Genomic DNA, 15,966 nt, shown 5'->3' on the forward strand with positions numbered 1-15,966 from the left:
TCAAATACGCGCGCATTTGAAAAAGTAAGACGAACAGTTATGTGTAAAGAAAAAGATTATGGTGGTTTGAATATGATAAACGTAGTAGATATGCACAACTCATTTATGATTTCCTGGCTTGTTAATTTGCATAACTCCACACAAAAGTATTGGTCTGTTATTCCAAGATATTGTCTGGCATGTCTGGGCATTGGTTTATCGTGCTTTGACTCAAATGCATCTTCGAAAACGATGAATGGCCTCAATAGTTGCAGATCATTGTTTTGGAAACAAGTGTTATTAACTTGGCTTGACAATAAAAGTGTTTTCTGTGAAAAGTATAATTTTGAACCAGTACATTTGAAGGACCAATGCATTTGGAACAATATGAATATTCAATTTAAACATAAATGCCTATTTTTTAAAGATTTTATAAAACATATCTCATTTGTAAAGGATGTCATGAATGAAAATGGTATTATTATTTCTTTTGAAGATTTATGTGAAAAAGTGGGTTATACACCATCCAGACAGTTTGAATATAATGCATTATGAACAGCACTTAAATCCAGACGCACAGACACATTACCATATCAATATTTTACATTGCAGGATTTCATTATTAATGGTGGAAAAATAACAGCAAAGTTTATTAGAGCATGTTTAGTTGATCTTGATGTCCAGATTCCGAGTGCCTGTGATTTTTGGAAACGAAAACATAATGTAGATTTGGATAAAAGAAACTGGTTATTGGCTGTTAACAGCACAAAAGAAGAAAGATTACGTCTGCTGCACTGGAAATTATTACATAGAATATATCCAACCAATATTTTATTAAACAAAATGGGATTACGAACATCGAATAAATGTGAATTTTGTAATGAATTAGACACTCTTGAACATTTCTTTTTTAGTTGCCAAGAGGTGATGAAGGGTTGGAAAATATGTAAAGATTTTGTTTATAAGAAAATACATGTTGCCATTATTTTGAATGAAGAAAATGTATTTTTGGGTTATTTTAGGGAAAGTTTGAAAAATGATTATATTCATTTTGTGAATTATTGTATTTTAATCACCAAAATGACCATTGGAAAATTTAAATATGGGAAAAAGTTAGATTTGGGTGTATTATTGGAAACTGAGCTGAACATTAGGAATAAATTTATGTTATGATTATCTTTATTTATTTACTTAAACATATTAGTTTACTGATAAAGTTTGTTGATTTAAAAATGTACACATTTGAATGAGAAAAGAAAAGACCTATGAAGAAGGTGTGCTCCAAGCCACACACACACACAAAACAAAACAAAAAAGGCAAAAAATAATTGTAGTAGCAAACCTGCATGCAACTGAGGTTTAAAAAAAAAAAAAAAATGTGTTCTTGTGGAGAAGCAGAGCAGGACACGGCCCACATCCTACGAGACTGCAGGAACCACCAGGTGCTGAGAGAGGAAATCTTGCCATTGCCGGAGTCCCTGCACAACAAGCTGTACGGGCCAGTGGCTGCGCTGCAGAGGACCACTAATTATATCTCAAGATCTGGACTCCAAGTGTGATCGGCGATCGAAAAGAAGAAGAAGAAGACTGTCAACTGGTTACAGAAAAAAATCGTCTGCTCCAGTGAGCGCCGAAACCAAACGGTTGATTATCACGTGACACTTTTGCCATATTTAGAGTTGTTTGCACAATAATTACAGCCGCGAAAAATAGCTCGCTTGAAACTGTCTTACATATCAATTCCTTTGCAATTTAAAAATTACAAAACACCATGAAAAATCATTATCGACTATCGCGAAACTGCTTATATCAATAATATATTACAAAAAGCTCTAAATATGTAAAAAAAAAAATAAAAAAAATAAAAAATCGGTTTCCTTGCCAGACAAGAAAACTCAAGGCATCCTGTCAGGGAGAGAATGAGCCGAACTCATTTTGACCTGAGGTCAAGGATGATCGCAACCCCTAAAAGTATTGTCATGGCAAGAAACAGTTTCAGTCTATGTTACAACCTGGGAAGATTGCATTTTAACAATTTCAGCTTTGGTCGGGGGTGGTGGTATACTGATGTGATGGTGACGTGAGCAACAATGACGATAGTTACTGCGGACATCTGCCGGTGTTGAGCGAAGTAAGCCGTGGTGGTAGGGGAAGGTTGTCTAATATGGACCGGCTTCTAATATGGACCACGTCCTGTTCTAAGAAAATAACGTTGCTAGAGCGCTCAAAACAATTTATTTCGCTGTATTTACCCTCTCTGGATAACTTGCACATGTCAAAACAAACCACAAAACCGTTAGGATTTTTCTCTTTTGTTACACTTTTGGCAGCGTTCACTCTAAATTTGACGCTTCAAACGAACTAGTTTCTGTCCACAGCCAAAGCTGTTATCACACAAAAGTTGCTATATATGACAGTTAAGACTGTATTTGTTACATGTTAGAAGTGTTGACCCCGAGTTTCCACTGCAAACAAAGAATCATAGCAAAATCTCCAAGTCTGTGTATGTCCCCTAATTTGAACCACCGTCAACAAATAGAAGAAAATAAAAGCTAAAGGCTGGTTTCATTAATTCAGTAAGAAGCTTGCTAAAAATAACCTAAGAAGTCTTCTTTTCGTAGAAATTGATAATTTCATTTATTAAGTTTCTTAGGTTTCCTGTTGTGCTTCAAATAACGTTCTCGTCAACTGAAAAAGATAAATCTAAAGCATATTTGAGTTAGTCTGACTTGCACACTAAGTTTTATCATGTTATGTTGAAGTATTGGGGGCTTTTTACAGCGATTCGTGAAGGCCTCTTCACTGCAGGGCCGGACTAGGCGAAGAGGAGGGGGGGGGGTTGCCAGTGGTGTTTTATGACTGTTATTTTTCAAAAGTATATTGTGAAGATATGGGTGTGAAGGCGCGAAGCGCCGAGCCGACGGCGCGAAGCGCCTAGCTTGCTAGGGGGGTCCGGGGGCATGCCCCCCCGGAAAATGTTGAAAAAAAGGATGCAAAATGGTGCAATCTGGTGCATTCTGAGGATGATCATTACCAGTTTCAGGCAGCAGATTTTGTCACTGATTAATACCCCAAAAATTGAAACTCAATGTAAAATAAAGAAATGCATACCTCATTCAATATTTTTATTTTTTGGCTGGGGGGGGGGGTCCGGAAACCCTAGAACCCACCCCACCCCCCCCTCGTTGTGGGGGTCAGGGGGCGAAGCCCCCTGAAGCTGACGGGTAGGTCATATTCTGAGATAGGAAAATGGTCGCTCCTTGCATGAAACGGCATAAAATAAGCAATAATAAAAAAAAAATTAAATAAGTAAGGTACATGTTTAGGCTAGGGGGGGGGGGGTTGCGCAACCCCCATAACCCCCCAGGTAGTCCGGCCCTGCACTGGTCTATATTAGGCTCCGTTTGCCGTTTGTTTGTTTAACGCCCAGCCGACCACGAAGGGCCATATCAGGGCGGTGCTGTTTTGACATTATAACGTGCGCCACACACATGACAGAAGTCGCAGTACAGGCTTCATGTCTCACCCAGTCACATTATTCTGACACCAGACCAACCAGTCCTAGCACTAACCCCATAATGCCAGACGCCAGGCGGAGCAGCCACTAGATTGCCAATTTTAAAGTCTTAGGTATGACCCGGCCGGGGTTCGAACCCACGACCTCCCGATCACGGGGCGGACGCCTTACCACTAGGCCAACCGTGCCGATCTATATTAGGCTCCCAGGCTCCAAATATGGACCCTTTGTGAATGTTACTGTATCTAATTTTTGCTGAATGTCTATCAAAGCTGATTCGCTCTAATTAGGCCTTACGGTTAACGAAAGAGAGAAGGACTACCAAACACAAAATGAAACATCTTTGCAAGAAAACAAGCTATAGTTATCAGCAAGAAACAAAACGTGGTCCATATTAGGCAAACTTCCATTATCACGTCTCCTTTGGCTGTGGGCAGCAATATGTAACGCATCTTTCACACACGACATCACGCCGTTATAGAGCTTTCTCGCCGTTGATGAAGTCCTCTTCCCTGGGCTGAAGGTTTGAAATTGGACCAACCACCGCTACTTCCATGACCCTTCTCGCGAGGTCTTTCATTCGGCAGAGTGAGTCACTGTGTCATTCATGTTTCGTCTATACTTAGGTCGAAACACTCTGTTCCACAAGGCGATGTAGCCGTCTTTCACCCGCTTGTTCATCACGCCGTATATGATAGGGTTGAGGCAGCTGTTGCTGTAGCCCAGCAACAGGGTGAACATGTCGGCTGCACGGATCAGGGTGTGTGGGGCGAACACGGACAGGAACATGGTGATACAGAACGGGAACCAGCACAAAACAAACACTACAATCACTACCATGAGAGATAGGGAAAGCCGGAACTCTTCTCTGCGACTTTTGTCTTTCTTCTGCTGTCTGTCCGCCCCTTCCTTCCCGCCTTTCGGCTTTCCCGTAGGTAAGGACACCACAGACACGTTTGCTGACAAAGATAGTCGGATGCCTGCGGAGTTTGAATGAGGGACATTTAGATCCCGTGTCCTGCTTGAACACGGTGTGACTGGTGGCTGATCGAGTGGTGACCGCGTCATCGCCTCTGACGACACGAGTTCATCATCGGAAAACTTTTCAGAGACGTCATCGTACGGTGACAATAAGATTGGTCGGGGTCCCTCTACCGATGCAGTGTTGACAGCAGTCAGCTGATCGGGCCCTGTCTCGTCGTCCCTTACGTGTGAGACCGTCACAGCTGGCTGCACAACGTCAACGGCCCATGAAGACGACGAGGCAGTCCTGGGCAGTTTCCTCTTCGCTCTGGCCGATTCTGTGCCAGTCCTGGCCGACTCTGCATTTGTCCTGGCCGATTCCCTGTCTGCTGTTGAAGACCCCGTGTTTACCCTGGCAGTTTCTGCCGATGACTTATGCAGCCGCTCCACTTGTTGCCCACCCGCGACCCTGGACGGAAAGGCGCTGGACGATTGCTGGTGCAGGCGACGCTGACTGTCTCGGTAGGTCTGCAAGATGCGAACGTTGCACGCCGTCATCAGCACCAGCGGACCCCCGAAGCAGGCGAGCACCATGAAGAATGTGTAGGACACGGAGGTGGACCAGTCACAGAAACAGAAGGACTGTCTGGGCAGGTAGTCGTACACACACCACCCCAGTAGTGGCGGTGAGGACAGCACGGCTGACAAACACCACACGCCTGCAAGTAGAAGAATTCATTAGGCCGACCACCTAGTCTAACAAACTGTCCGTACTAAATCTACGACATAAGAAAAGAGTCAAGAAGTTCAAATCGAAGACTGTCAATGTTATTGAAGTTCAATCTCTCACTGAACTTGCTTCTGCTTTCATTCGATTCACACACTGCACACACACACACACACACACACACACACACACGCACGCACGCACGCACGCACGCACGCACGCACGCAGCGCATCATCATCATCATCATCATGTGGAAATAATAAATATGTAGATCAAGACCGTTATCCAGTTGTTTTGTTTGTTTGTTTTGTTCTTGTTGTTTTATTGTTGCTTGTCTAGCAATGATACAAAGTAAGCAGAAATTCAGAGTGTAAATAAAAAAAAATTAAAAGCTGAACTTTAGAATGTTGTATTGTCATTGAACACCTATTTTTATATGGTAGCGAAGTCCAGAATGTGGAGCCCGAAAATGCCAGACTGGGCCCGAATACATGGAAAGTCCGTACATTGGTGTCTGACAAAGTGAAAATGTCGTTTAACTACCGCCCGGTAATTATTCATTTTCCCCCGGTCAATCTGGTAGAAGGTCGGTAGCTACCAGTGTTGGTTATTTTTAGAATAGGAGATTCCCATGCTTTCTCTTCTCTGCGCATGCGTTACCGACGTTTCCGCCGGTTTGTCAATTTCAAAATCAATTTTGTAAACATGCCAACAACAACAACTAAAGGCATCATAATAATGGGGGGGGGGGGGGAAATACGAGGAAAAAAGTAAAGAAAGACAATCAAACAAACAAGCATGAGAACACAGAATATAGAAGAAAAAAACGCTACGTTGGAGAGAAATGCTACAAAATAAGCACCCTTGGAGTGAACGTTCACGAAATTAGGTGGGGAAGAAAAAAACAAGACCATACGAATGGTCCTTCCACTTCAATTGGAAACTAAGAAAATTGATTCCAGAACAATAATTTAATGTTGATATTCCTAGCTACGTACTTTTGTACACATGAAGAAACAGAAACAAAAGTTTTTAAAAATTGACAAAGGGTAACATGTTTTAGTAGAAGTGCAATGCCAAGGTCAAATCGCCTCTCTCTCTCTCTCTCTCTCTCTCTCTCTCTCTCTCTCTCTCTCTCTCTCTCTCTCTCTCTCTCTCTCTCTCTCTCAAACACACCCCACACACACACACAAACACACAAGCACACACACTCGAGCCCCCACAGACCCCCCCCCCCCCCCCCCTCGTCCGGCCCTGCGCACACACACACAAACACAGTAACACATGGTGCACTCAAATATTGAAATAGACAAACACACACACGCCACGCGCACGAGAGAAAAGCCCAAGAGAGGGGATGACGTCACGACGCATTGACGTCAAAACATCTTGACGTCTCTAATTGCGCGAGCATTATGTCCAAGGGCGGATCTGGGGGGGGGGGGTTACACGGGTTACGTAACCCCCCCCCCCCTTACCCCCCCCAAAAAGAGGTAATTTATTGGCTCAGGATGCACCAGATAGCTCTATTTTGCTTCTTTGGATAAAAAAAATTTCCGGGGGGGCATGCCCCCGGACCCCCCTATAGGCTTAGGCGCCTTCGGCGCCGTCAACTTGTATCTTCGCAGTCATTTTGTAACCCCCCCCTCCAAAGTGAATTGATCCGCCCTTGATGTCATAGTCTCGGAAATTCTATCACAACATATCGGCTCTGGGTGGCAGTAAATCAAAAATCGAAGAATTGGTCGGCACCCACCGTATTTTAGTTAGAATGTTCCTAATGTTTGGTGAACTTCCATCCCCAACTGTGGTCTGAGTTAGTGCACAAAGAATCCTTCTTTATCATGTATTATCGGCATTGAACTTTTCTCAAGACGATTAACGTTCGTGGATACATCCAACTTCGCTGGGATCACTGTGGCTGGGATAAACAAATTTGACAAAGGGTAAAAAAACAATTAGGGCAGATCGTGATTTGAATTTGACTCAATGGCTTGACAGGCAAAAGCCATAACCGTTACAGGTGATGTAAAAGCGACACTGAAATGGGTTATAGAAGACGCTAGCACGCTTTCGCCACAAAGCCGGTATGATCGAGCATAGGTTGAAATCTTTTGTGAGCAATATTTGCTATTTGTACTCAATGCATTATTGCTTAAATGATAGAACTGTGTGACCATGAGGGGCATAAACATACGAACAATATTTGGACAAGATTTACTCAGAAGTGGCTGTTTGAATAACTTTTTTTTTAAAATGAAACGGACAGTTTGGTGGAGTTACCTGACAGGTACTGAGGTAGTGCCTTTTTTACAGGAGGAGTATCGGTCCTCTAACTACCGGTCGGTAACACTCTGGTAAGCCCTTATCATTCGGGGTTCATAAATCCCATTTAGCGGACTTAACAAACTGAAGGGATTTTACAGTTCGGTATATGAGATATAGAGTTGTCAAGAATACGGACCCTGGTTTTATATAGGCTTTACGTATCAGTTGCTTTTTGAATCAATGACTGCATAATTATAGGCTACTGTGGAGTTTCGTTCATGTAGCCTACTTTAAACATTGAAGTTACTTGTCACGTCCAGGTGCACGGAGCCCCTAGGGCTTTCAGTCATGCCTCAGGCAGCTATCCGTTTGAAAAAAAAAAGTTTCATTATCTTTCATGCAAAGAGTCAAACACTGCAAACATTTTACGAATATATTTTGAGCATTCTTCGGGCAGGAAAACGTGGCCCCAATCAGGCTCACATCAGCACGTGAACTAATTACGTCAAAAGCTTACATGGAAGTCGATTGGTCTCGGCGAGAGGGAGAATTACTTCTATTTTTGGGTACTTCTACGTCCGGACATTGTGTTTGATTATAAATGTAAGAAAATTGTAAGAGATGGCATGTGGGTCCATTTTGGCATACTGCGTACACACCAGAACGTGATCACGGGAAATGTAATAACATTTTGGCGGGAGATGCGAACTGACAAACCGCAAAAAGTTTCATTTGGCTGGCAGGTACGTAGGGGAAAGGCTCCTAATATGGACCGGCTCCTAATATGGACCACCTCCTGTTCTGACAAACTAACGGCGCTAGAGCGCTCAAAACAATTTCATTCGCTATGTTCAGCCTCTCTGGATAACTTGCACATGTCAAAACAGGTGTAGAAACACAAACCTCAAAACCGTTAGGCTTTTTCTCTTTTTTTCACTTTTGGCAACATTCACTCTAAATTTGCCGCCTAAAACGGACTCGTTTCTGTCCACAGCCAAAGCTTTTATCACACAAAAACTGCTATATATATGACAGCTATGACCGTATTTGTTACATTTTAGCAGTAGGAATGGCATAGCACGTGAAATACGCAAGGTAGTAAAACAAAACAATCTGTTCAGGGTAGATAATTGGTTTGACTTTCTTCCCGTATGTCAAAGTTGCAAAATTTTGCCTATTGTGATTTTTTGTCGATTTTTCATTTGGCTCTTCCGTTTTTGTCTGGTCGATTTTGAGGGTACCCTTACTTGAGCGGCGGTCACATGATCCCTGTAAAAGAAATATTTAATCCAAAAGGTGATCCTGAAGGTTAAGTGAACGGCCTTAACTGGTATATACAGTTTTAATTAGATGACACAGAAATTCATGCTTTAATTTGGGTTAGAAATTTGTTGAAATAATATTTTGGCTAAGTTTATGGTTTTTTAGCTGTGCATAACCAAAATGTGAATTGTTGACAGTAAAGGCATTTTTTGGACTGCTTTTTGTTGTGTTGTTGAATACAGAATCGTTCCTGGCCTCATTATATCTTCATCAAATTCAACCCGCCATGACTTTCGTTCCAACTCCCTTAGTGTGATCGACATGAAGAAGAAGAAGTTCCAACTCCCTTTGGAGGATGATATAAATATGGACATGTAAATCTAAATACGCTGCGTGTGTTCGTTTGCTGTTGTCGGAAAGTGGGTAACCTTTTTCTTGGTGAACCCGTTTGTTCAGAGAAACGACAAGTGTGCGAACCCATTTGGGCGGGTTTACACGAACACGCACACACAAACATACTCTCACACACACACACACACACACACACACACACACACACACACACACACATCTCACTCAGCTCAGACCATGGGGCTTTTATCACTGCAGTCATCTGTGTGGGTCTCACCCAGTGTCATGAGGTAGATGTTGATGTTGGTGTAGACACGCCGGTATCGCTGCGGACAGCATATCTTTATGTAACGGTTGATGCTGATCAGACCCAGCGACATCACGCTGCTCACTAGCGTCAGCATGTTGATAAAACCAATGACTGTGCACATCTGTTCTGAGAACGCCCACCTGCCCAACACATCAACATGACATGAACAGGACAAACCGATCACTGTGCACATCTGTTCTGGGAACACCCACCTGCCCAACACATCAACTTGACATGAACAGGACAAACCGATCATTATGCACATCTGTTCTGGGAACACCCACCTGCCCAACATGATGACATGAACAGGACAAACCGATCATTGTGCACATCTGTTCTGAGAACACCCACCTGCCCAACACATCAACATGACAAGATCAGGACAAACTGATCACTGTGTACATCTGTTCTGAGAAAACCCACCTGCCCATCACATCAACATGACAAGAACAGGACAAACTGATCATTGTGCACATCTGTTCTGGGAACACCCACCTGCCCAACACATCAACTTGACATGAACAGGACAAACCGATCATTGTGCACATCTGTTCTGGGAACACCCACCTGCCCAACACATCAACATGGACTGACCTGGTGAGGAAGATGGTGACGACTGTCACCGGCATGCTGACCACAGAGACGAGCAGGTCGGCCAGCGAGAGACTGAGCAGCAGCTTGTTGTTGGCCTGCTGCCGCAAGGTGCGCGTGCTGAGGACGACCGTCCAGAGAGAGATGTTGCCCATATTGGCCAGCGCGCTCATAACGCTCAGTACCACCACCTCCACGTGGCGCTCAGCGTCTGTAATGTGGCTGTGGTACCTCGACACGTTGCCGTCCTGCATGGCTGCTCGGCACGGTGGGTCTAGCTACGCGTCTTTAGCTCAAGTTTCACGAGACCACGCGCGACTAATTAGCCAACAATTCAACATTACAAATGACAGAGATAATCGTGTTTCACAGTAAAGCTATCTTGCAGGCGTCTTCAGGCTCTAGTGCTGTGTAGTCTCACCTATTTTAAGTTGGGATTCCGTATAACGTGCGTAAGGTGAGAGTAGGTGTCCGTGAAAATGCGCGTAACAGTGTCTTCGTGTTGCTCTTACTCGAAAGGTGTTTCACTTTCTTAGTCCATGTTTATAACTTTGAACCTTTTGTGCTTCGGCCTAAGGTTTCAACACATAATATCCCACACATATCCTGCATTCGTTTTCCATCACTGTTCAGCCGTATAGTATTGGGTTTCAGTGGTGTCAAACAGTGAAAGCTGGCATGCTTGCCTCGCACAACAGTTGTAATTCTTTTCTCATATGTTTGTGTGTGTCCCTCAAGATTTTGAAGTTGGATTATTTACACAATTTTCCCCTGGAAATCAAAATGTTGTTTCGCTCATTTGTGTTCATTCTTCTTCACCCAAAAACGTGTACTCTTGTTGCCTGTTTCTCGGGTAAGTCTGCTAGCTCCTTCAGTTTGAAGCAAGAGTGGCGAAGACGACGAAGAAGAAGGAGAAGTTCCTAGTCGTTTTTTTGGTTTTTTTTTTGGTTTTTTGTTGTTGCTTTTTCAGCTGTTTTGAACATCACTTCACGTTGCAGTGTTGCGTTGTAACGAATGACAAACCAAGGAGCTGTTTCTGCTCTGTCAGTGGCGGGCGGCTGATTCAGGCTCACTTCACGTTCCAGCGTTGCGTTGTGACGAATGACAAACTAAAATACTGTTTCTGCTCTGTCAGTGGCGGGCGGCTGATTCAGGTTCACTTCACGTTCCAGTGTTGCGTTGTAACGAATGAAAAACTCAGAAGCTGTTTCTGCTCTGTCAATGGCGGGCGGCTGATTCAGGCTCACTTCACGTTCCAGTGTTGGGTTGTGACGAATGACAAACTCAGAATCTGTCTCTGCTCTGTCAGTGGCGGGCGGCTGATTCAGCACCGCCTGACGTGACGGCCAGCATTGTGTTTCACCTGTGGACAGAAAGGCGTGCTGATCACCACACAACGAAAGGCAGGCAACACAAAGCAGCCAAGCTAATCACCAGCACAACAGGCGTATCACTTCACGAAATAACTCTCTCAGAGGAGACCAGGCTCATCGATTTTCACTGAACTGTATTGATTTTTCCTTCATTGACGATGTTACTTGCTTCGCGGTCTTTCATATACGTGAACAGCTCAGATCATGGGTAATTTTAACACCTTCACATTTAAATGCTTATTTTATAGCCATCCATTGAATTGAGAAGAAAACAAAGCATACTAAATTGCTAAGCATGAATCAAACAATAAGAAAATAAAAAGAACCAACAGCATCGTTTTGTATGTGTGGGTAGTAAACACGTTTTATTTACAAAACACGGCGGAAAATGGCGACAAATTTGTTGCACAGCGACAGGTCACTTTCTTCAACCAAGGCCAGTACTTTCATACATGACAAAGGAAAGCAAATATGGCCTGAATAATAAAGTTATAGTGTTCCTTTGCGTGTCTGAGTGATAAACTGTTTTAACCAACTATCTTTTGAAACGTAATTGCACTCAGCAGATTTGTCTTCCGCTCATAACTTTCGTGTCACACGGTCTTTGCGACAAACAGATAGATCGCATTCTCGCAGAAAATCATTGACAACACAGACCAGTCATTTTTAGCATTGCATTTGGGAAGGGCTACTATTATAGTGTGTTTTAAGAAAGAAAAACATTACAGTATCGGCAGAACACGACCAAATGAGTTTTCGTGTAACAGCGTTATGGGCGTGAGATTGTTTAGACTTTTTGTTCTCACACTGTAGCAAAATCATTGACAACACAGACAAGTCAGTTTTAGCATAGACATTGGGAAAGGCTACTATTATAATGTGTTTTAGGAAAGAAAAACATTATAGTATCGGCAGAACACGACCAAATCATGACAAATGAGTTTGCGTTTTGGGCGTTATGGGCGTTTTTTCACACTGCAGATCATATCTCAAAAACTACGGAGTGGATCTTTATGAAATTTGATATGGATATTTTTGACTGGATTTTCTCATAGAAGGTTTTTCCGTTTATTGATAGGACAGTTTGATGACGTCATATTTTACCGTTTGCCAAAAGGTCGAGGCAGCACTTTCACAGTCACAGTTTTTCATCAATTTGATCGAATTACTTATCACACAATCTCAGATCTAGGCCGGATTATGGGATTGCATTTCAGTTTGGTCACTTAAAGTTTTGTTATTGAAATGTTTGTTCGAAATATGTCATTTTTTCAAATTTTTAAAAACTAATATTTGAATCAAAAAATGTATATTGGTGTATTCCCTATTGCGTCCTGTATCTAAAACTATATAGTTTTGTTGTTTTGTATTGATAATTATGCTTAAAAATGAAGAAAACCGATAAATAACCACTATCTTTATTCATGAAAAAAGACACTTAAAAACAACTTCTATCTATTCCTTACCATTTTCTGATTCCAAATATATATAGTTTCATGGTGTTTGACGTTGAAAATAGGCTAAAACTTAACAAACTCGGATCGTTGAATGGAAATTATACTTCCAAGCTCCGTGCAGCTGACAACATGATAAAAACACGTCATTTCAAGTGTGGAACACGCTCATGACGTCATACTGAAAGGTGATGAATTATCGCTTCACCTTGCGATGTTTCATTTCAAACATGGTAACATTTTTAAAGGGGTTTCTTTCTCAGATTTCTGTTTGCCCTCTGTCTGTCTCTCTATGTCTCCGTCTGTCTGACTGATTCAATTAAATGTGTAATTACTTATTTTTGCAAAAGTCAAATTAAGTAGGATATACCTAATTGATTCAGGTCTCTAAATTCTTATTGTAAAATTGTGAGTTTTATTCAAAACAAATTTAATTGGTGTTTTAAACTCAATAATGGGGCATGCTGTGATGAGTAGAAGAATGTGTGCTTACGAGCAGAAAAAGCCCATCAAAGTCAAGAATCGTGTTTTTCTTTTTCTATTTTCACCTTGTAGCTTCATACAGACACTAAGCAACAGTGTAGTTCCACTTCCAGTGCAATATCTTGTACTTTAATTTTGACCATCTGTGTAACACTTTATTGACCCATGATCTGAGCTGTTCACATACGTTACATTGTTTGCGTGACAGCAGACACTTTACTTTGTGAATTTGTGAAACCTGGTTCTGTCACGTTCTTCGTGTTAAATACTGCCTTGTAACATTTGATAGCAGCCTATAACGCGCCGTTTGATACGCATTCTACTTATGTAGTTTTTTCCCAACAACTCTACTTCAGTTTCAAACTGCGCGGTGAAAGTCGACTTATGTAGAGTATATAGAAACTCGACTTACGTTGATTTTCCGCAGAATCTCACCTAAAGTGTACTTCATGCCGGCAGAAACTCTACTTATGTAGAGTTTTGTGAATGTGACTGCACTACGATTTAGCTTTTAAACTGGATCGTAAACTGTCCTGAGAAGAAAAAGGCATGAAGCATGCAAGTCAAGTTTATGATGTTTTTGGTAGTGTCTGATGATGATACGTAATGGGTTCCGCTCACCTACACCACTTCAGCAGGACTGCACGACGCGTTAGGGATTATGACGAGTACTTTTTTCACGAAACATGTAACGGTATGGGGAAAAAATGAATTCGGCGGCGCGGTAGTGCCGCTTGAGAATAGGCTGGATCCTATGTTTGACCCATGCAGTGTGATTGCAGCGTGCGACCAACCAATCAGAGCAATGTATTTCAAGGGACGCAATCTGCTCTTTTGTCAAAGAGTAACGCGTGTGTCTTCATGTCAAATGCTTCCCAGGTGCTGTGCGTGTGTTCATGTCATGTACAGTCAGGTCATCGTTACGTTTTAAACAGTCATTATAGTACAAACAAGAAAGGAAGTTGATCAGAGATCAACAGGGCGCAATCATGTTGGTGAACATTGTTTCCATTGGGGTTATTTTATATATATATGTTTCCATTGGGGTTATTTGTCTGTGGAGGGATACTTACTTCTCTCTCTTTCTCTGCTAAGAGATTTTAACAAATCTCGGAAGAAAGTCTCTGCTGACTTTCAATTGTTTCTTTCACAATTTCTGATGTTTTATAATGTGAAAGTTGCATCGCCTTTCAAGCGATCCAATTGAACAAGTCTTGCAGAAAACTTCTTCTTTACCAAGTCCTGTGTTGAACAGCAGTGAAAAGTTGACCGCTTTTCCTGTTTAACCTTTTCAAAATTAGATCTAACCTGTCCGCGTATCCATTTCTGAATCTGCAGGCTGGTACAGAGCTACCTCCCTTTAGGCTTTTTCAAATTTCCCTTGTTTTAACCTAATTTCTTGGTTAAAACTTGTCTAAATTTCTAAATTCTTTTTTAATAAATATCAATTCCACACTTTGGCCTTAAATCAAAATGTTTCCCTTCACAGATATCCCCTTGGGGTTGTCAGATGAGGGTAGTCTCCCATGCCAACAGAAGCTACCATTCAGAGAGTGGTTTGCTTCTTAGTTGGATACCATGGGTTGACAACTCTCGCCAAACAAAATTATAAACAAGTCGCGTAAGGCGAAATTACATTTAGTCAAGCTGTCGAACTAACAGAATGAAACTGAACTCACTGCATTTTTACAGCAAGAGCGTATACTCGTAGCATCGTCAGTCCACCGCTCGATGCACAGGCAGTGAAATTGACAAGAAGAGCGGGGTAGTAGTTGCGCTGAGAAGGATAGCACGCTTTTCCTTATCTCTATTCTTTTTAACTTTCTGAGCGGCGTGTTTTAATCCAAACATATCACATATATATGTTTTTGGAATCAGGAACCCACAAGGAATAAAATGAAATTGTTTTTAAATTGATTTCGGAAATTTTATTTTAATAATAATTTTTATATTTTTAATTTTCAGAGCTTGTTTTTAATCCGAATATAACATATTTATATGTTTCTGGAATCAGAAAATGATGAAAAATAAGATAAACGTAAATTTGGATCGTTTTGAAAACAATTGTTTGTTTTTTTACAATTTTCAGATTTTTAATGACCAAAGTCATTAATTAATTTTTAAGCCACCAAGCTGAAATGCGATACCGAAGTCCGGCCTTCGTCGAAGATTGCTGGGCCAAAATTTCAATCAATTTGATTGAAAAATGAGGGTGTGGACAGTGCCGCCTCAACTTTTACAAAAAGCCGGATATGACGTCATCAAAGGTATTTATCGAAAAAAAGAAAAAAACGTCCGGGGATATCATTCTCAGGAACTCTCATGTCAAATTTCATAAAGATCGGTCTAGTAGTTTGGTCTGAATCGCTCTACACACACACACACACACACACACACACACACACACACACACACACACACACACACACACACACACACACACACACACACACATACACCACAACCCTCGTCTCGATTCCCCCCTCTACGTTAAAACATTTAGTCAAAACTTGACTAAATGTAAACAAGTCGCGTAAGGCGAAATTACTACATTTAGTCAAGCTGTGGAACTCACAGAATGAAACTGAACGTAGTCCGCCGCTAGTGCAAAAGGCAGTGAAAATGACGAGCCTGTTTGGCGCGGTAGCGATTGCGCTGTGCTTCATAGCACGCTTTACTGTACCTC

General features: G+C 41.9%; 1 protein-coding gene across 1 annotated transcript; it reads right to left on the reverse strand.

The window, feature by feature from the left end:
* Positions 1-4,072: 4,072 nt before the first annotated feature.
* LOC138977835 (alpha-2B adrenergic receptor-like) lies at positions 4,073-10,224 on the reverse strand. Its single transcript, XM_070350443.1, has 3 exons — positions 9,974-10,224; positions 9,347-9,519; positions 4,073-5,178 (listed from the first exon to the last, which is right to left on the reverse strand). The coding sequence occupies exons 1-3, from the start codon at positions 10,222-10,224 to the stop codon at positions 4,073-4,075; spliced, it is 1,530 nt and encodes a 509-aa protein (XP_070206544.1).
* Between the last annotated feature and the right edge of the window lie 5,742 nt (positions 10,225-15,966).

The sequence above is a fragment of the Littorina saxatilis genome, linkage group LG10 (genome assembly GCF_037325665.1).
Source record: "Littorina saxatilis isolate snail1 linkage group LG10, US_GU_Lsax_2.0, whole genome shotgun sequence".
In the NCBI taxonomy this organism is placed as follows: domain Eukaryota; kingdom Metazoa; phylum Mollusca; class Gastropoda; order Littorinimorpha; family Littorinidae; genus Littorina; species Littorina saxatilis.

Coding starts and splice junctions, on each gene's coding strand:
- LOC138977835 (XM_070350443.1), bottom strand. CDS start 10,224: ATGCAGGACGGCAACGTGTCGAGGTACCACAGCCACATTACAGACGCT. Junction 9,520..9,973: donor GTCACCATCTTCCTCACCAG/GTCAGTCCATGT, acceptor TGTGTTGGGCAG/GTGGGCGTTCTCAGAACAGA. Junction 5,179..9,346: donor CATCTACCTCATGACACTGG/GTGAGACCCACA, acceptor TTCTACTTGCAG/GCGTGTGGTGTTTGTCAGCC.